This window comes from Papio anubis, chromosome 18, assembly GCF_008728515.1.
Source record: "Papio anubis isolate 15944 chromosome 18, Panubis1.0, whole genome shotgun sequence".
NCBI classification, from domain to species: domain Eukaryota; kingdom Metazoa; phylum Chordata; class Mammalia; order Primates; family Cercopithecidae; genus Papio; species Papio anubis.
Window position 1 is genome coordinate 21,792,068 of NC_044993.1, and position 20,519 is coordinate 21,812,586.

At 48.9% G+C, this 20,519-nt stretch overlaps 1 protein-coding gene, 1 non-coding gene and 1 pseudogene across 2 annotated transcripts; all 3 read left to right on the forward strand.

Moving 5' to 3' along the window:
* The first annotated feature begins 3,187 nt into the window (after positions 1-3,187).
* Positions 3,188-3,293, forward strand: LOC116271420. The gene has a single exon (XR_004179974.1). It is a non-coding gene; the product is annotated as a U6 spliceosomal RNA (small nuclear RNA).
* Positions 3,294-5,156: 1,863 nt separating this feature from the next.
* DPEP2NB (DPEP2 neighbor) lies at positions 5,157-8,409 on the forward strand. The gene is made up of 2 exons (XM_009196724.4): positions 5,157-5,571; positions 7,429-8,409. Exons 1-2 carry the CDS (start codon positions 5,505-5,507, stop codon positions 7,731-7,733), a joined length of 372 nt encoding a protein of 123 aa, XP_009194988.2. The 5' UTR covers positions 5,157-5,504; the 3' UTR covers positions 7,734-8,409.
* A 5,021-nt stretch (positions 8,410-13,430) lies between these two features.
* On the forward strand, positions 13,431-16,074 carry LOC100998849 (annotated as a pseudogene).
* The last annotated feature ends 4,445 nt before the right edge of the window (positions 16,075-20,519 follow it).

Consider the following 20,519-nt stretch of genomic DNA (forward strand, 5'->3'; position numbering starts at 1 on the left):
CAAGTACTCTCTCCAGAGCGTTGGAGAATCTGAGTGATGTCTTGCTACCCCTCCCGCCAGAACAAACTTCCGAGGAACCGTACCCTTGATATTTTACCTCCTACCACTCCCTGCAGGCCGTCTGCTGTAATTAGCACCACACTAAAGCAACATATGAGAGAAGGTGCTGTGATTCTCAACCAGGGTGACCCAGTCTCCAAAGATCAGGCCGTCTCTACCTCCTGGGCATATCCCCTCTGCAATAACCCCACTAAATAAATGTCCCATGTTTGTTTTTTCAAGGCCAGTAACAGGGAGACCTCTCGTAAAGGTCATCTCTCTTTAGTAGGAAGTTCTTGGCCACACTGAACTAAAGGCTGCTCCTAGTATGGTCCTAATCAGGCTAAGGGCAGAGTTGCCTGTTTCTTTGAGTAGGACTAAATCACCTTTTTTATATGTAAAAAAAATAGACACAGGGTCTAGCTATGTTACCCAGGCTGGTCTCAAACTCCTGGGCTCAAGAGATACTCCTGCCTCCACCTTCCAAAGTGCTAGGATTACAGGCGTGAGTCACCATGCCTGGCCCAAATGACCTTTTGGTACCTCTACAGTGCTGACCTGGGCTGCTGCTGGGGGCTAAACCTCATCCTTTCATAGTGATGAGACTGTCATTGTTTGCCTATTTAAAGAGAGGGCAGTGTAATGATAAGGTTATGATTTTGTATTGTTACTTTTTTTTTTTTTTGAGACAGAGTCTTACTCTGTCACCCAGGCTGGAGTACAGTGGCACAATCTCGGCTCATTGCAACCTCCGCCTCCCAGGTTCAAGCAATTCTTGGGCCTCAGCCTCCTGAGTAGCTGGGATTACAAGTGCACATCAACATGCGCAGCTAGTTTTTATATTTTTAGTAGAGACAGGGTTTTGCCATGTTAGCCAGGCTGGCTGTGAACTCCTGGCCTCAAGTGACCCACCTGCCTCAGCCTCCCAAAGTGCTGGAATTACAGGCGTGAGCCAAGGCGCCTCGCCAGTGATTTGGGATTCTTTTTTTTTTTTTTGAGACGGAGTCTCGCTCTGTTGCCCAGGCTGGAGTGCAGTGGCCGGATCTCAGCTCACTGCAAGCTCCGCCTCCCGGGTTCACGCCATTCTCCTGCCTCAGCCTCCCGAGTAGCTGGGACTACAGGCGCCCGCCACCTCGCCCGGCTAGTTTTTTGTATTTTTTTAGTAGAGACGGGGTTTCACCGTGTTAGCCAGGATGGTCTCGATCTCCCGACCTCGTGATCCGCCTGTCTCGGCCTCCCAAAGTGCTGGGATTACAGGCTTGAGCCACCGCGCCCGGCCAGTCATTTGGGATTCTTATCTTGTCATGAATTTGTTTGAATTTCATGTTAAAATAGGCTCACCTGTAGACGTGGCAGCTCACATCTATAATCCCAGCACTTTGGGAGGCCAAGGCAGGAGGATCACTTGAGGCCAGGAGTTCCAGGTTACAGTGAGCTATGATGGTGCCACTGTACTCTAGCCTGGATGACAAAGTGAGACTCTGTTTCTGAAAAAAGAATAAATTTTAAAAATAGAACCATCATGCGCACTTCAGACAGTCATTTGGGAGCCTCATTTTGCCTTAGAGCACATTTAACATACCTCCCAGTGTACATCACCTTTTTTTGGGGGGCAGGGGGGATGGAGTCTTGCTCTGTCGCCCAGGCTGGAGTGCAGTGGCACGATCTCGGCTCACTGCAAGCTCTGACTCCCAAGTTAACGCCATTCTCCTGCCTCAGCCTCCTGAGTAGCTGGGACTACAGGCGCCTGCCACCACTCTTGGCTAATTTTTTGTATTTTTAGTAGAGACGGGGTTTCACCATGTTAGCCAGGATGATCTCGATCTCCTGACCTCGTGATCCGCCCGCCTCGGCCTCCCAAAGTGCTGGGATTACAGGCGTGAGCCACCGCGCCCAGCCACACCACCTTTAAATGTAATGAGTTTGTCCTCATTCTTAATAGCTACAAATCTGGAGCTCCAAACGAAGCCCTGCTGACAGAATGCCTCTCTGCTACCTGTATGACCTTGGATAGACCCCTAACCTCTTGGCTTTCTTGAGTCTTAGGTGGTAAAAATGTGAGGGTGCTATGAATTTACATTGGGGCAGAACAAAGTCAAGAAGAGCCTGTATGTTTTCAGTCTTCTTAATTGGAATGTATTCCCTCTCCTATTGAAACCGCCATTGCAAAATTACAACCGAGACAGTGAAAGAGAGTTGATCTAACCAACTCCATCTTGCTTGTAACCTCCAAGCTGTCCTTGTTCATTCCTGACCATAGGCTGAACTAACTTTGGGAGGAACTTAGTTTATAGTTTATAGTTTAAAACAAAGAAGATAACAGCCCTTTCCCAAAAGAAACCCCCTTTTTGCCTGGGGACTAGACTGCCTTTGTAACAAAATCAGCCAAAATATTAGAAATTATGGTTTAGGAGTCATGCAGCTAGAGGCTACAGGGTTCTTTTTTCTTTTTTTTTTTTTTTTTTTTTTTTTTTGAGACGGAGTCTCGCTCTGTCACCCAGGCTGGAGTGTAGTGGCCGGATCTCAGCTCACTGCAAGCTCCGCCTCCCGGGTTTACGCCATTCTCCTGCCTCAGCCTCCCGAGTAGCTGGGACTACAGGCGCCCGCCACCTCGCCCGGCTAAGTTTTTGTATTTTTAGTAGAGACGGGGTTTCACTGTGTTAGCCAGGATGGTCTCGATCTCCTGACCTCGTGATCCGCCCGTCTCGGCCTCCCAAAGTGCTGGGATTACAGGCTTGAGCCACCGCGCCCGGCCTGGGGGTTCTTTTTTCTTTTTCTTTTTTTTTTTTTTTTTTTTGAGATGGAGTCACTCTTGTTGCCCATGCTGGAGTGCAAAGGCGCTATCTCGACTCACTGCAACCTCCGCCTCCCGGGTTCAAACAATTCTCCTGCCTCAGCCTCCTGACTAACTGGGATTACAGGCATCCGCCACCACACCCGGCTAATTTTTTGTATTTTTAGTAGAGATGGGTTTCACCATGTTGGCCAGGTTGCTCTTGAACTCTTGACCTCAGGTGATTCACCCACCTCGGCCTCCCAAAGTGCTGGGATTACAGGCGTCAGCCACTGCGCCCAGCCGAGGCTACAAGATTCTGACCATTCCCCAAATTGTTCTTGGGGATAACATCACTATATAAAACCTAAGATCATGCTCACTTCAGCAATACATATAATAAAATTGGAACTATAGAGAAGATTAGCACGGCCCCTTGTGCAAGGATGACATGCAAATCCATGAAGCGTTCCATATTTGTTAATGTTTTAATTTTTAAAAATTATATACATAGGCCAGGTGTGGTGGCTCATGCTTGTAATCTCGGAACTTTGGGAGGCCAAGGCAGGTGGATCACTTGAGGTCAGGAGTTGAAGATCAGCCTGACCAACATGGTGAAACCTCATCTCTACTAAAAATACAAACATTAGCCAGCGTGGTAGAGGGTGCCTGTAATCCCAGCTACTCAGGAGGCTGAGGCAGGAGAATCACTTGAACCTGGGAGGTGGAGGTTGCAGTGAGCCGAGATCGTGCCACTGCACTCCAGCCTGGGCAACAAAGTTGGACTGGGTCTCAAAAAAAATATATATATATATATATGTGTGTGTGTGTGTGTATACATGTATATACACATATGTGTCATATATACATTATATATTATATATGCAACATAATATCAGTGCTTGAGATATTCTGCAGAGCCTACGCTTGATTGGCTAGGCACAGTGGCTCACACCTGTAATCCCAGCACTTTGGAAGGCCAAGGCAGGTGGATCCCTTGAGGACGGGGGAGTTTGAGAGCAGCCTGGCCAACATGACAAAACCCCGTCTCTACTAAAATTACAAAAATTAGCTGGGTGTGGTGGCGGGTGCCTGTAGTCCCAGCTTCTCAGGATGCTGAAACACGAGAATCCCTTGGGGAGCTTGCAGTGAGTCAAGATCATTGCGCCACTGCACTCCAGCCTGGGCAACAGAGTGAGACTCTGTCTCAAAAAATATAAATAAATAAAATAAAAAAGACCTTGCACTTGATGGATCAGCTGACCATCAAGTGGTCAATCTTGTGGCTCTGGTCAATCTTGTAGCTCCCCAACCCAGGAACTGACTCCGGGCAAGAGGATACCTTCGACTACCTATGATTTTTTTTTTTTTTTCTTTGAGACAGAGTCTCACTCTGTTGCGTAGGCTGAAGTGCAGTGGCACGATTTTGACTCACTGCAGTCTCTGCCTCCTGGGCTTCAGTGATTTTAGTTCTTCAGCCTCCCAAGTAGCTAGCTGGGATTACAGATGTGCACCACCATGCCCAGCTAACTTTTGTTTTTGTTGTTGTTTTTGTTTTTGAGACAGAGTCTCGTCTCACTGTCACAAGGCTGGAATGCAATGGCTGGATCTCAGCTCACTGCAACCTCCACCTCCTGGGTTCAGGATTCTTCTGCCTCAGCCTCCCAAGTAGCTGGGACTACAGGCGCATGCCACCACACCCAGCTAATTTTTGTATTTTTAGTAGAGACAGAGTTTCACCATATTGGCCAGGATGGTCTCAATCTCTTGACCTTGTGATCCGCCCACCTTGGCCTCCAAAAGTGCTGGGATTACAGGCATGAGCCACCATATCCAGCCTAATTTTTGTTTTCTCAGTAGAGACAGGATTTCGCCATGTTGGCCAGGCTTGTCAGCCTCCCAGAGTGCTGGGATTACAAGCATGAGCTGCTACGCCCAAGTCAATTCCCTATGATTTCATCTCTGACCCAATCAATCAGCTTTCCCGACTCACTGCCCACCACCCACCAAATTATCTTTAAAAACTCTGATCCCTGAATGTTTAGGGAGACTGATTTGAGTAATAATAAAACTCCAGTCTCCTGCACAGCTAGCTCTGTGTGAATTACTCTTTCTCTATTGCAATTTCCCTGTCTTGATAAATCAGCTTTGTCTAGGCAGTGGCAAAGGGAACCCGTAGGGCAGTTACACTTTGCGTGTGTCCAGATCTCACTTGTCCTTCAAGTCCAGCTGGAAGGAGCCTTCCATGATCCCTTTGTCCATCCCAATCTCTGCCTCTCCTGCTGTTGATTGTTTAGCACCAGTGCGTGGCTACCTATCTATCTCTTAGATTAATCTTGCCTCTCCAGTTCATCTCAGAATTTAGATTTCTCTTGCCCTCCTGTGGTCACTGGAACTTGCACCAGCCAACAGATGTGCCCCACAGAGTGGCTACTAGGCATTTGTAGGGAGGGCTGGATGGGAGGGCCCAAGCAGGATTCCTCTCTATCTATGCCCTGCTCTCCTCCACAAAACCCTGAAGGCCCAAAGCCTGCCCCTTAGGTCACAGATTCCTTATGTGACTTCACTGGGTAGTGATGACCTCACAAGCTTTCACAGTTTCCATGGCAGCGTGACTACACACCTGTGTCCTAGGGAAACCTCCCTACCATTTCTCTGTGAGATACCAATCTGTTTGGTTGGCTGAGAGACAATGTCTGACCGGATCCTCTATATTCTCTCTAACATGTCCTCTGTCCCCTGGGAGGGCAGCGCAGCAGGTAGGCATACAGGGGGCATCTATACAGGAGGCGTTGCTGTACCCACAGCTTCACCTGGCTGACACGTTCCTTTTGGGCTGGCCCACCACACCTCACAGCTTTCCTAGCCATAAGTAATATCGAGGGCGTGGCCACTCAGGGACCCACAGTCTTCCTGCTCACTGCTAAGGGCAAGAGAAATGTCATCTGAGCAGGTGTTCAGACAGGTTCTCATCTTTTTTTTTTTTTTTTAATTGAGTTGGGGTCTTGATATGTTGCCGGGGCTGGTCTGAATTTTTTGTTTTGTTTTGTTTTGGTTTGGTTTGAGACAGGGTGTCTGTCGCCCAGGTTGGAGTGCACTGGCATAATCACAGCTCACTGAAACCTCAGCTTCCTGGGTTCAGGGGATTCTCCCAACTCAGTCTCGCTAGTACCTGGGACTACAGGCATGCGCCACCACACCCAGCTAATTTTTTCTATTTTTAGTAGTGACAGGGTTTCGCCATGTTGCCTAGGCTGGTCTTGAACTCCTGAGCTCAAGCGATCTGCCCACCTCAGCCTCCCAAAATGCTAGGATTACGGGCATGAGGCACTGTGCCTGGCCCACCAATTGGTATTAGATATTTTTATTTTACTCTCGCTCTGTTACCCAGGCTGGAGTGCAGTGGCATATTAGATCCTTTTTTTTTTTTTTTTTTGTCTTTTTTGAGATGGAGTCTCGCTCTGTCTCCCAGACAGGAGTCCAGTGGCCAGATCTCAGCTCACTGCAAGCTCCGCCTCCCGGGTTCACGCCATTCTCCTGCCTCAGCCTCCCAAGTAGCTGGGACTACAGGCGCCTGCCACCTCTCCCGGCTAGTTTTTTGTATTTTTTAGTAGAGACGGGGTTTTACCGTGTTAGCCAGGATGGTCTCGATCTCCTGACCTCGTGATCCACCCGTCTCGGCCTCCCAAAGTGCTGGGATTACAGGCTTGAGCCACCGCGCCCGGCCTTTTTTTTTTTTTTTTTTTTTTTTTTTGAGACAATGTCTCGCTCTGTCACCCAGGCTGGGGAGTGCAGTGGTACGATCTTAGCTCACTGCAACCTCCACCTCCCAGGTTCAAGCGATTCTCCTGCCTCAGCCTCCCAAGCAGCTGGAACTACAGGTGCCCACCACCACGCCTGCCTAATTTTTTGTATTTTTAGTAGAGATGGGGTTTCATCATGTTGGCCAGGCTGGTGCTCCTGGACTCAAGTGATATTCCCTCCTCAGCTTCTCAAAGTGCTGAGATTACAAGCCTGAACCACCACACCCGGCCAATAGTAGATGATTTTTTACAAAACTTGAAAATAATTTCCGAGGCCGGGCGCGGTGGCTCAAGCCTGTAATCCCAGCACTTTGGGAGGCCGAGACGGGCGGATCACGAGGTCAGGAGATCGAGACCATCCTGGCTAACACGGTGAAACCCCGTCTCTACTAAAAAATACAAAAAATTAGCCGGGTGCGGTTGTGGGCGCCTGTAGTCCCAGCTACTTGGGAGGCTGAGGCAGGAGAATGGCGGGAACCCGGGAGGCGGAGCTTGCAGTGAGCTGAGATCGCGCCACTGCACTCCAGCCTGGGCGACAGAGCGAGACTCCGTCTCAAAAAAAAAAAAAAAAAAAAAAAGAAATGTATTTTTTGGAAGGGATGAGGAGTATCTCGTGGTCTTCTGCTGCTGCCACAGGCTCCACATAACTGCTTTCACAGCCAGCATCCTGTCTTAGGGGACACACAGAGGTGATAGGCCAAGGCTGTGTCTGGAATGCGAAGAAGATGAAAGGACTTCTTAGGAAGAGACGTGAGAGACGGGAGGCAACACAGTGTATAAGGTAAAAGTTACTAATTCTGGTTTTCTTTCCAGCTGCAGTGCCTGCCACTTCTCCTCCCACACCTGGGCACTACCATGTTCTCTACCGAGGGTGTGGAGAAACTCAGGTAGGCTGGCATGGGGAGACGTACTGCCTGGTTGGTGGCTACCGGGCCTATGGGGATACCCCTTTGGCCACCTCAACAAAGGCTGAAGCAGAGAAGCCAGCCCCCAGCCGTGCTCCCAAGAGACGTCAAGCTACAACAGAGTCAGATAAAGACCTCGGTTGCTCTAGCCCCAAAATTCGGCGCTTGGAGTATAATGGCAGGAGACTGACCCCACAGAAGCTTGCTGGATGAGCCATTTGGGAGAAAGGACAAATGTTTAGCTGTCTGAGACAGCTAATGCCTCTTCTGCAGTGACCTCCCCTGCCCACCACTGCAGATAGCGCCTGAGTCATTCTACCTAAGCCTTCCTCATCCAGAAGCCCCCTTCCATGCTAACTACCCATGGGCAAGGAGCCTCAGAAACTGTGGTTTAAAATGAGAGGTTGCTTTGAATATCCCAACGCTGAAGCTGGCCTGGAAGAAAACCTGATGTTCCTCTATTCATCTCTCCAGAGTCCCTTTTTGGGCAGAAGAAAGAAAAATCTGTACTCTTGCTAGCCAAGGAGTCAACTGCAGAAAGAGGGTGCAGCATAGCCTAGCAGGGGCCTGGTCTACCAGATGGGCTTTTGCTTTGAGTTACTGCCAGCAACTACCAGCACAAACCAGGAGGGCCAGGACTTGCTGGAACTGGAAGAAGCAGCCCATGGCTAGTCACAGCAGGAGAAAGGCTCCTGCTGGGCATCTCAGGAGGTAGAAGAAGGAGACCTAGGGAGACCTGCCACCTACATCAAGAGCAATATGGAGGAAGTTGAGTAACATCGCCCCTGAAGCTCACGTGTTCCTTTATTTCCTGCCCATTATGGCCCCAGTGAGGTCCCTACTGCTCAATTTTTTAAAAAATGATCTAAAAAATTATTTTTCCATAACAGTGTTTGACTTGATCTTCTTTCTTTCTTCTTTTTTTTTTTTTCTTTTTGATGGAGTCTCGTTCTGTCGCCCAGGCTGGAGTGTAGTGGCGCTATCTCGGCTCACTGCAAGCTCCGCCTCCCAGGTTCACACCATTCTCCTGCCTCAGCCTCCCGAGTAGCTGGGACTACAAGCGCCCACCACCATGCCCAGCTAATTTTTGTATTTTTAGTAGAGACAGGGTTTCACCGTGTTGACCAGGATGGTCTCGATCTCTAGACCTCATGATCTGCCTGCCTTGGCCTCCCAAAGTGCTGGGATTACAGGTGTGAGCCACTGCGCCTGGCCTCTTTCTTTTATTTTTCTTCTTCTTCTCCTTCTCCTTCTTCTTCTCTCTCTGTCTCTCTTTCTTTCTTTCTGTCTTTCTTAGATGGGGTCTCGGCCCGGCACGGTGGCTCACTCCTGTAATCCCTGCACTTTGGGAGGCTGAGGCGGTGGATCACCTGAGGTCAGGAGTTCAAGACCAACCTGGGCAACACAATGAAACCCCGTCTCTTACTAAAAATACAAAAAATTGGCCGGACGCAGTGGCTCACGCCTGTAATCCCAGCACTTTGGGAGGCCGAGGCGGGCGGATCACGAGGTCAGGAGATTGAGACCATCCTGACTAACACAGTGAAACCCCATCTCTACTAAAAATACAAAAAATTAGCCCGGCATGTTGGCGGGCGCCTGTAGTCCCAGCTACTCAGGAGGCTGAGCCAGGAGAATGGCGTGAACCCGGGAGGCGGAGCTTGTAGTGAGCCGAGATAGCACCACTGCACTTCAGCCTGGGCGACAGAGCGAGACTCCGTCTCAAAAAAAAAAAAAAAAAAAAAATTACCGAGCATGGTGGTGGGCTTTTGTAATCCCAGCTACTCAGGAACCTAAGGCAGGAGAATCGCTTGAACCTGGGAGGCGAAGGTTGCAGTGAGCCGAGATCGCGCCACTGCACTTCAGCCTGGGCGACAGAGTGAGACTCCATCTTATTAAAAAAAAAAAAAAAAAAAGATGGGGTCTTGCCATGTTGTCCAGGCTGATGTTGAACTTCTGGGCTCAAATGACACATCTGCCTTGGCCTCCCAAATAAATAAAAATTAAAAAAAGAAACGCAGAACCTGGCCGTCCACAGTGGCTCACACCTGTAATCCCAATACTTTGGGAGGCCAAGGGGGGAGAATTGCTTGAAGCCAGGAGTTCGAGATGAGCTTGGGCAACTAGTGAGATCCTGTCTCTACAAAAGTAAAAATAGGTATGGTGGTGTGCACCTGTAGTCCTAACCACTTCAGGGGGATGAGGCATGAGGATCGCTTAAAGCCAGGAGTTGAAGGCTGCAGTAAGCTATGATCACACCACTGCATTTCAGCAGTCTGGGTGACTGGTCTCAAAAAAGAAAAAAAAAAAAAAAAGAAAAGCCAAAAAAATGTAGAGCCCAGTCTTTCCGTGTCTGTGTGTGTGTGTGTGTGTGTGTGTGTTTGAGTGTTAGGAGAGAGAGGAAATGACTAAGAAGATGCTATTCAATCTGTCAATCCACCTGTCCATCCATTCGTTTATTCAACAAGTATTTATTGGGCACTTTTTTTTTTTTTTTTTGTAGTGACGGAGTTTTCTCTCCTGTTGCCCAGGCTGGAGTGCAGTGGTGCGATCTCGGCTCACCGCAACCTCCGCCTTCTGAGTTCAAGCAATTCTCCTGCCTCAGCCTCCTGAGTAGCTGGGACTACAGAGGCATGCCACTAAGCCCAGCTAATTTTTGTATTTTTAGTAGAGGTGGGGTTTCACCATATCGGTCAAGCTGGTCTCAAACTCCTAACCTCAGGCGATCCATCCTCCTTGGCCTCAGCCTCCCAAAGTGCTGGGATTACAGACATGACCACCACACCCAGCCTATCGAGCACCTCTTACATACCAGCCACTGTGCTGGTTTCTTGAGATATATTGGTGAATGAGAAACCCCTCCCCTCAAGGCACCCACAAACAATATAATTTGTTTATAGAGACAAACAAACAATATAATGCTTTGTTGTTGTTGTTGTTTGAGATGGAGTCTCACTCTATCGCCCAGGGTGGAGTGGCGCGATCTCAGCTCACTGCAAGCTCCGCCTCCTGGGTTCACACCATTCTCCTGCCTCAGCCTCCCCAAACGATATAATTTTAGATAACTATAACTGCTATAAAGAAAAATGAAACTGGATAAGCGAATACAGTGATGAGGTGTGCTGTGTTATACAAGGTGGTCAGGGAAGGCTTCTCTGAGATGATGACACTGTGGCTGAGATGTGAGGGAGTCATGTGAGGAGTCAAAGGGAGAGCATTACTGGAGGAAATTTCAAGTATAATGGTAAGAATGAGACTGATCGACCAGGCGCAATGGCTTAAGCCTGTAATCCCAGCACTTTGGGAGGCCAAAGTGGGAGGATTGCTTGAGCCCAGGAGTTTGAGACCAGCCTGGGGAACAAAACAAGACCCTGTCTCTACAAATTTTAAAAGTATTGTTAACTTTTATAAGGGCCATAATGGTATGGTAATTGCCATTTATTTATTTATTTTATTTTTCAGAAACAGGGTTTTATTATGTTGCCCAGGCGGGCCTCAAACTCCTGGGCTCAAGCAATCCTCCTGTTTCAGCCTCCCAAGTAGCTAGGACTACAGTAATGGCCCAGTGCATCTGGCTTGTAGTTGTCTTTAAAAAGGAGCCATTGGCCGGGCACGGTGGCTCAAGCCTGTAATCTCAGCACTTTGGGAGGCCGAGATGGGCACATCACGAGGTCAGGAGATCGAGACCATCCTGGCTAACACGGTGAAACCCCGTCTCTACTAAAAAAAATACAAAAAAAAAACTAGCTGGGCGTGGTGGCGGGCACCTGTAGTCCCAGCTACTCGGGAGGCTGAGGCAGGAGAATGGTGTAAACCCGGGAGGCAGAGCTCACAGTGAGCCGAGATCCGGCCACTGCACTCCAGCCTGGGCGACAGAGTGAGACTCCGTCTCAAAAAAAAAAAAAAAAAAAAAAGGAGCCATTACCATTTCTTTATTTATTTATTTAGAGACAGAGTCTTTCTCTGTCCCCCAGGCTAGGTGCAGTGGCACAACACCCAGCCAATTTTTGTATTTTTAGCAGAGATGGGGTTCGCCATGTTAGTCAGGCTGGTCTCCAACTCCTGACCTCAGGTGATCCACTTCAGCCTTCCAAAGTGCTGTGATTTCAGGCATGAGCCACGCGCCCAGCCTAAAAAGAGTCTTTACCTTTTAGAGAGGCATACTTAAAAATGGATGAAATAGATGTCTATGATTTGCTTTAAAATAATCTGTAGAAAGGGGTGAGTGAGAGATCAGTGAAATAAGATGGACCATCATTTGATAATCGTTGAAACTGGGTGATGGCTACATGGGAGTTAATACACTTTTCTCCCTCCTTTCTCATGTATTTGCAATTTTCCCTATAAAAAGTGTTTTGGTCTGGTCACAGTGGCTCATGCTTATAATCCCAACACTGTGGGAGGCTAAGGTGGGAGGATCGCTTGAGACCCGGAGTTTGAGACCAGCCTGGGCAACATGGTGAAATCTCGTCTTTATAAAAAAAAAAAAAAAATTAGCTGGGTGTGGTGGCCCCACCCTGTAGTCCCTGCTACTCAGGAAGCTGAGGTGGGAGGATCACCTGAGCCCCGAAGTTTGAGGCTGCAGTGAGCCACGACGGCACCACTGCACTGCAGCCTGGGCCACAGAGCAAGATACAGTTTCAAAAAAAAAAAATTTTTTGCGTTGTTGTTGTTAACTAAGCTTCTCAGATTCACCCAGATTCGGAGTCAGTGAGATCTCACATGGTCAGTTTCACAGGAGGGCAGGCTTTCTGCATAAAAACAGGAAGCTCAGAGCGCTCGGGGGCAGGGTGTGCTGTGACTTCACTGTGTTTTTGCAGAAACAGATCTAATAGCCCTGGGGGATGAGCAGACTAGGTTAAGCAAAAGAGACAGCAAGTCTGAATTTGAGGTTAAATGTGAAATCACACATGCTGCCTAGTAGATGTTTGGTCAGCACTGGCTCCTGGATCCTGGGGCCCCTACAGAGCCCACCCTCCACCCCCATGTGCTTATGCCAGCACATGAGATAGCTGGAGACTTATCCAGCCACCTCACTGCACACCCCAGCAAATGGCCAGCACCAGTGGGTGATCAGGAAAGGATGCCCAGACAAACTGATAGGTATAAGGAATTTGAGGCCAGGCGCAGTGGCTCACTCCTGTAATCCCAGCACTTTCGGAGACTGAGGTGGGCAGATCACTTGAGGTCATGAGTTTGAGACCAGCCTGGCCAACATGGAGAAACCCCCGTCTCTACTAAAAATACAAAAATTAGCCAGGCATGGTGGCGTGCGCCTATAATCCCAGGAGGCTGAGGCAGGGGAATCACTTGAACCCAGGAGGTGGGGGTTGCAGTGAGCTGAGATTGCGCCACTGCACTCCATCCTGGGTGACAGAGCCAGACTCTGTCTCAAAAACAAAACAAAACAAAAAGATGTAAGGAATTTGAGGCCTTTCCTAGAGGCAGCAGCTGGAAGTGTAGGGATTGAAGGAACCCCTCATCTGACCAGCTGCTCAATTTTCTCACCTACACAATAAGACTGGTTCCTTAAGTACACAGCCACATGAAAAAAAGCAAAAACCAGGGCCAGGCACAGCGGCTCACTCCTATATTCCAGCACTTTGGGAGGCTGATGCGGGAGGATCACTTGAGGCCCGGAGTTCAAGACCAGCCTGGCCAACATGACAAAAACCCGTCTCTACTAAAAATGCGACTATTTAGCCAGGAGTGGTGGTGGGTGCCTGTAGCCTTGGTTACTCTGGAGGATGAAGTACGAGAATCTCTTGAACCCTGGAGGCAGAAGTTACAGTGAGCCGAGATTGCGCCACTGCACTTCAGCCTGAGCAACAGAGCGAGACTTCATCTCAAAAAAAAAAAAGAAAAGAAAAAGAAAAAAAACCAGACTTTTGGGTCAGGCCCTCCGGGAAGATGACTGCAGTACAAGGGGCCAAGGTTAAAGTGGATGGTGGTGAGTCAAAACTGAGCAAGAACAAGCTGAAGAGATACCTGAAAGCCAAGAAGAAAGTGGCAGAGAAGGCGGCCACGCAGTAAGAGTTCAGTGAGAAACAGCTAAGCCCAGGTCACTGCTGCTGCCACCAGCCATACCACTGACAATGGTGTGGGTCCTGAGGAGGAGAGCCTGGACCCAAATCAGTGCTACAAAATCCACAGCCAAGGCCAGGCCCAGTGGTTCACACCTGTAATCCTAGCACTTTGGGAGCCTGAGGCAGGCAGATCACTTGAAGTCAGGGGTTCGAGGCCAGGCTGGCCAACATGCTGAAACCTCATCTCTACTAAAAATACAAAAATTAGCTGGGAATGGTGGCGCATGCCTGTAATTTCAGCTACTTGGGAGGCTGAGGCAGGAGAATCGCTTGAATCTGGGAGGTGGAGCTTGCAGTGAGCTGAGACTGCGCTACTGCACTCCAGCCTGGGCGACAGAGTGAGACTCTGTCTCAAAAAAAAAAAAAGATTTGCAGTCAGGTAGGTCAATGGGAAAGATCCATACCCCAACAAGATCCATGTAGACATCTCCCTCACTGACTTAATCCAAGAATACTGTCACCTACAAACTGGGGATCTCCAGACTGATATCACCTTAAAGGTGGCAGGTAGGATCCATGCCAAAAAAGCTTCTGGAGGAAAGCCGAACTTCTATGATTTTTTTTTTTTTTTGAGATGGAGTTTCATTCTTGTCGACCAGGCTGGAATGCAGTGGCACAATCTCAGCTCACTGCAACCTTCTCCTCCCTGGGTTTAAGCAATTCTCCTGCCTCAGCCTCCCTAATAGCTGGGATTACAGGCATGTGCCACCATGCCTGGCTCAATTTGTATTTTCAGGAGAAACGAAGTTTCCCTATGTTGGTCAGGCTGATCTCAAACTCCCAACCTCAGGTGATCTGCCTGCCCTGGCCTCCCAAAGTGCTGGGATTACAGGCGTGAGACACAGTTCCCAGCCATGAACTTCTATGATCTTTGAGCAGAGGGGGTCAAGTTGTAAGTCATGGCCAAATTCAGGAATTATAAATCAGAAGAATAACTCATATTAATAACAAACTGTGTTGGGGAAACATAATTGGAAATCAGGGGAATCCTGGGAAAAACACAGAAGAGTGAGCAGAGCTTCATTCCCTATGAGATCACACTGCTGTGGCCTTGCTTGCATATGTTACCTCATCTTCACTTTGGTCTCAAAGACAAGGAAACAAGGTATGGTCAGAGATACTTGGACTTGATCCTGAATGACTTTGTGAGGCAGAAATTTATCATCCGCTGTAAGATCATCACATGTATAATAAGTTTCTTAGGCCAGGCGCAGTGGCTCACGCCTGTAATTCCAGCACTTTGAGAGGCCAAGGCAGGCAGATCACCTGAGGTCAGAAGTTCAAGACCAGTCTGGACAACATAGTGAAACCCCACCTCTACTAAAAATACAAAAATTAGATAGGCGTGGTGGCAGGCACCCATAATCCTAGCTACTCAGGAGGCTGAAGCAGGAGAATTGCTTGAACCCAGGAGGTGGAGGTTGCAGTAAGCCAAGATTGTACCACTATACTCCAGCCAGAGCAGTAAGAGCAAAACTCCATCTCAAAAAAAAAAAAGTTTATTGGATGAACTGGGATTCCTAGAGATTGAAACTCCCATGAATGAACATCATCCCAGGGGGAGCTATAACCAAGCTTTTCATCACTTATCACAAGCTGGACATGAACTGCTCCAGAACTCTACCATAAGATGCTAGTGGGTGGTGGCATTGACCAGGTTTATGAAATTGCATTCCAGTTCTGGAATGAAGGAATTGATTTGACGTAAAATCCTGAGTTCAGCACCCCTGGGTTCTGCATGGCCTATGCAGACTATGGTAATCTCATGTAAATCACAGGGAAGATGGTTCCAGGGATGGTGAAGCATAATACAGGTAGTTACAAGGTCACCTACTATCCAGATGTCCCAGAGAGATAAGCCTGCAATATTGACTTCACCCTACTCTTCCAGAGGATCAGCATGATAGAAGAGCTTGAGAAAGCCCTGGGGGTGAAGCTGCAGAAAGTAACCAGTTTGAAACTGAAGCAACTGGCAAAATTCTTGATGATATCTGTGTGCAAACGCTATTGCATGCCCTCCACCTAGGACCACAGCCAGGCTCCTTGACGAGCTTGTGGGTGAGTTCCTGGAAGTGATTTGCATCAATTCTACATTCATCTGTGATCACCCCCAGATAATGAGCCCTTTAGCTAAATGGCACCACTCTAAAGAAGGTCTGGCCCAGCGCTTTAAGCTATTTGTCGTAAAGAAAGCAATAAGCAATGCCTACACTGATCTAAATGATCCTATGCAGCAGCGGCAGCTTTTTGAAGAACAGGCCGCAGGTGATGATGAGGCCATGTTCATAGATGAAAACTTCTGTACCGCCATGGAATACGGGCTGTCCCCCACAGCTGCCTGGGGCATGGGTATTGACCGGGTCACCATGTTTCTCACAGACTCCACCAGCAACTCGGAAGGCTGAGGCAGGAAGACCGCCTGAGCCCGGGAGTTTGAAGTTTCAGGGAACAACACAGTGAGACCCTGCCTCTAAAAGGAATTTTTTTTTTTTTAAAGACAGAGTTTCGCTCTAGTTGCCCAGGATGGAGTGCAGTAGCACGATCTCAGCTCACTGCAACCTCCGCTTCCTGGGTTCAAGCGATTCTCCTGCTGCAGCCTCCCAAGTAGCTGGGATTACAGGTGTGCACCACCACACCTGGCTAACTTTTGTATTTTTTGTAAAGACGGGGTTTCATCATGTTGCCTAGGCTGCTCTCTAACTCCTGAGCTCAAGCAATTGGCCTCCTAAAGTGCTGGGATTACAGGCATGAGCCACCATACCCAACCTTTTAAAATTTTTCTTTTCTCTTTTGTTTTCTTTCTTCCTTCCTTCTTTCCTTCCTTCTTTCCTCCTTTCCTTCTTTTCTTTTTTTTTTTTTTTTTTTTTTTTTTTTTTTTTTTTTGAGACGGAGTCTCGCTCTGTCACCCAGGCTGGAGTGCAGTGGCCGGATCTCAGCTCACTGCAAGCTCCCAAGCTCCTCCTCTTGGGTTCACGACATTCTCCTGCCTCAGCCTCCCGAGTAGCTGGGACTACAGGCAACCGCCACTTCGCCCGGCTAGTTTTTTGTATTTTTTAGTAGAGACGGGGTTTCACCGTGTTAGCCAGGATGGTCTCGATCTCCTGACCTCGTGATCCACCCGTCTCGGCCTCCCAAAGTGCTGGGATTACAGGCTTGAGCCACCGCGCCCGGCCTTCTTTTTCTTTTTCTCTTTTTTTATCTTACGAAAAATGTTTCAGAAAAGGTATTTTATTTATTTTTATTTATTTATTTATTTTTTTGAGACAGAGTCTCGCTCTGTCGCCCAGGCTGGAGTGCAGTGGCACAATCTCGGCTCACTGCAAGCTTCGCCTCCTGGGTTCACGCCATTCTCCTGTCTCAGCCTCCCGAGTAGCTGGGACTACAGGCGCCTGCCACCACGCCCGGCTAATTTTTTGTATTTTTAGTACAGACAGGGTTTCACAGTGTTAGCCAGGATGGTCTCGATCTCCTGACCTCGTGATCTACCCGCCTCGGCCTCCCAAAGTGCTGGGATCACAGGCGTGAGCCACCGCGCCCAGCCAGGTATTTTATTTTTAAGACAGGGTCTTGCTCTGCCCAGAGGCTGGAATGCAGTGGAGCGACCATAGCTCACTGTAGCCTCTAACTCCTGGGCTCAAGCAATTCTCCCACCTCAGCCTCCTGAGTAGCTAGGACTACAGGCATGTGCCACCATGCCCAGCTACTTTTTAAACAATTTTTAGAGAAGGGGTCTCACTATGTTTCCCAGGCTGGTCTTCAACTCCTGGCCTCAAGCAATCCTCATGCCTTGGCCTCCCAAAGTGCTAGGATTACAGGCATGAGCCACCACCTCCTGTCCCCTGAGGTTTTTTTTTTTTTTGAGATGGAGTCTTGCTCTGTCGCCCAGGCTGGAGTCTAGTGGCACAATCTCGGCTCACTGCAAGCTCTGCCTCCCAGGTTCACGCCATTCTCCTGCCTCAGCCTCCCAAGTAGCTGAGACTACAGGCGCCTGACACTGTGCCCAGCTAATTTCCCTGAGATACTTTTGAAGGCCTTGCTGGATCCAGTTCTTGCACCCCAGGGCCCTCCAGTCCCTTCCCCACCCTCGGCTGATGGCACTACCTCAAGGACATGGGATAGCATGCAACCTTGTGTCCCAGATCCTCGGTACTGCCTGAAATCAGGCAGAGCCCAGCTGCAAGAGGAACTCAATGGCACACATGAGACCGAAGTCATCAATCATCTCCATCAAAAAGCAACCCAGGACCAGGCGCAATGGCTCAGTCCTGTAATCCCAGCACTTTGGGAGTCCAAGGCGGGTGGATCATCTGAGGCCAGGAGTTCACGGCCAATGTGGTGAAATTCCGTCTCTACTAAATATACAAAAATTAGCTGGGTATGGTGGTGCATGCCTGTAGCTCCAGCTACTAGGGAGGTTGGGGTGGGAGGATTGCTTGAACCTGGGAGGCAGAGGTTGCAGTGAGCCAAGATGGCACCTTTCGGAGGCCAAGGCTGGTGGGTCACTCAAGGTCAGGAGTTCCAGACCATCCAGCCTGATCAACATGGTGAAATCCCGTCTCTACTAAAAAAATATATATATATAAATTAGCCAGGCATGGTGGTGCATGCCTGTAATCCCAGCTATTTGCGAGGCTGAGGCAGGAGAATCGCCTGAACCTGGGAGGTGGAGGTTGCAGTGAGCCGAGATCATGCCACTGCACTCCAGCCTGGGCAACAAGAACAACAAGAACAAAACTCTGTCTCCAAAAAAAAAAAAAAAAAAAGCACCCCAGGAATGTTGGACAGAGAGGCTGGCAGGGTAGGGGTTGGTAGGGGTTGAGGAGAAGGTTCAAGATGCATTCAGGAGATTCAGGAGATAAAAGATGCATTTGGGGTTATTGCACTTCTCCTAGAAAGATAAACATTGACTGCCTTTTGAGGAAGAAAAATGTTATGTTAGCTATTTGCCATTTCGGGAAGGGTGGCTTCAGCTTGGTGATTGGAGGATGTTTGTCTACAGTGGCCAGGCTGTTTTCTGGCTTGGAAGACTATTGTTTCTTGGGAATTGTCTGTATCAGACATCATGGGAGCAGATCCAGGGCAATATCAAAGGGAAGCATGAGTCTCCAGGACCAGGGGGCTTGGATGCAGATGATCATCATCTGGGCACTGCTGGATACTGAGTAAGCCCCACCTGCACCCCACCCCTGCACTCTGAGCATGGGAGGCAGCCTGTGCACCTATAACTCAGCCTGACCTTTTCCTTCTCTGCATACTCTTGAAATACACTGGAGATGAGTAGGGGCGGGTGAGCTGCACACCAGAATAAGTTTGGTCCTTGGAGCAAACTGTTTCTACCGCTGCCTCCCCTGCAGGTCTTGATCTATGCAAACACTGCATAGAAGAGGAAGTAGAGGGAAAAGCTGCTCACCGACCTACTCCTTCCTTGTAGTAAGATTTCCTATCCTGGCCTTGCCTCAACAGCCCTACCAGTTGGAGGCTGAGGTTGCACCAAGGCCCTGTGGTGGGACGTAGCATCACTGATGTGGCCAGATTTTGGAGGACAGGAAGGTTAGTTCTATTTGCTGAGACTGGAGAGGCTGGTGGGAGCAGACTCTCCAGGAGTTGAAAGCCAAAGAAAGAAATTTGGTAGATTTCTGCAATGAGAAGCCACAGAAGAGCTTTAGGCAGGAGGATGCATTGGCTTTTGTTTTTGTTTTGTTAGAGATGAGGTCTCACTCTGTTGCCCAGGCTAGGGAGCAGTGGTGCAATCATAACTCACTGCAACCTTAAACTCCTGGGCTCAGGCAAACCTCCCACCTCAGCCTCCTAAGTACCTGGGACCACAGGCATGCACCACCTTTTTTTTTTCTTAGAGAGAGTTCTCACTATGTCGCCTAGACTGGTCTCAAACCTCTGGCTTCAAGAGATCCTCTTACCTTGACTCCCAAATTACTGGGATTAAAGGCATGAGCCACCATGTCCTACCAGATTTTGTTAAAAGAGGAACAGGCCAGGCTTGGTGGCTCACATGAACACTCATGCCCCAGAGGTAAACAAGTGTTAGCCAACAAGGTGGTCTATCCTCCCCATAACCTCACCCAAAGCCATCTCTGTGCTCTCCCCCTTGCAGGGGAAATAGCACACACTAGTGAAGTCTTGTCTTAGGATCTGCCAATATCAGTGACACAGACCTGAGAATAGGAATAATTTGGGGTCAGAGGCTATAATCTAAGTTAGCTAGATGCTGGCAGTGGGCAGAATGGAAACGAGGCAGAGGCAGGGAAACTCAGGGCCTGACTCCAGAGCCGACCCTAAGTGTCACCGCTGATACCTCCTTACTGTCTCCCACCAACCCTGCTTCAAAGCATCTCCAAATCCTGTGTGTTCAACCTCCAAACATCTCCCAGGTATGTGTCTTTCCTGTTCCCACTGCTTCTCCCCCGCACAGGCCCCTTCATTCCTTGTCCCCTCCTGATCTCCTGACCTCCAGCCCATTCCCTATAGAGAAACCATATCTATTTCTTTCATTTAAAAAAAATTTGGGCTAGGCGCGGTGGTTCAAGCCTGTAATTCCAGCACTTTGGGAGGCCGAGACGGGCGGATCACGAGGTCAGGAGATCGAGACCATCCTGGCTAACACGGTGAAACCCCATCTCTACTAAAAAATACAAAAAACTAGCCGGGCAAGGTGGCGGGCACCTGTAGTCCCAGCTATTCGGTAGGCTGAGGCAGGAGAATGGCATAAATCTGGGAGGTGGAGCTTGCAGTGAGCTGAGATCCGGCCACTGCACTCCGGCCTGGGCGACAGAGCAAGACTTCGTCTCAGGAAAAAAAAAAAAAAAAAAAAAAAAGGCCCGGGTGTGGTAGTTTACCCCAGTAATCCCAGCATTTTGGGAGGCTGAGGCAGACAGATTGCTTGAGACCAGGAGTT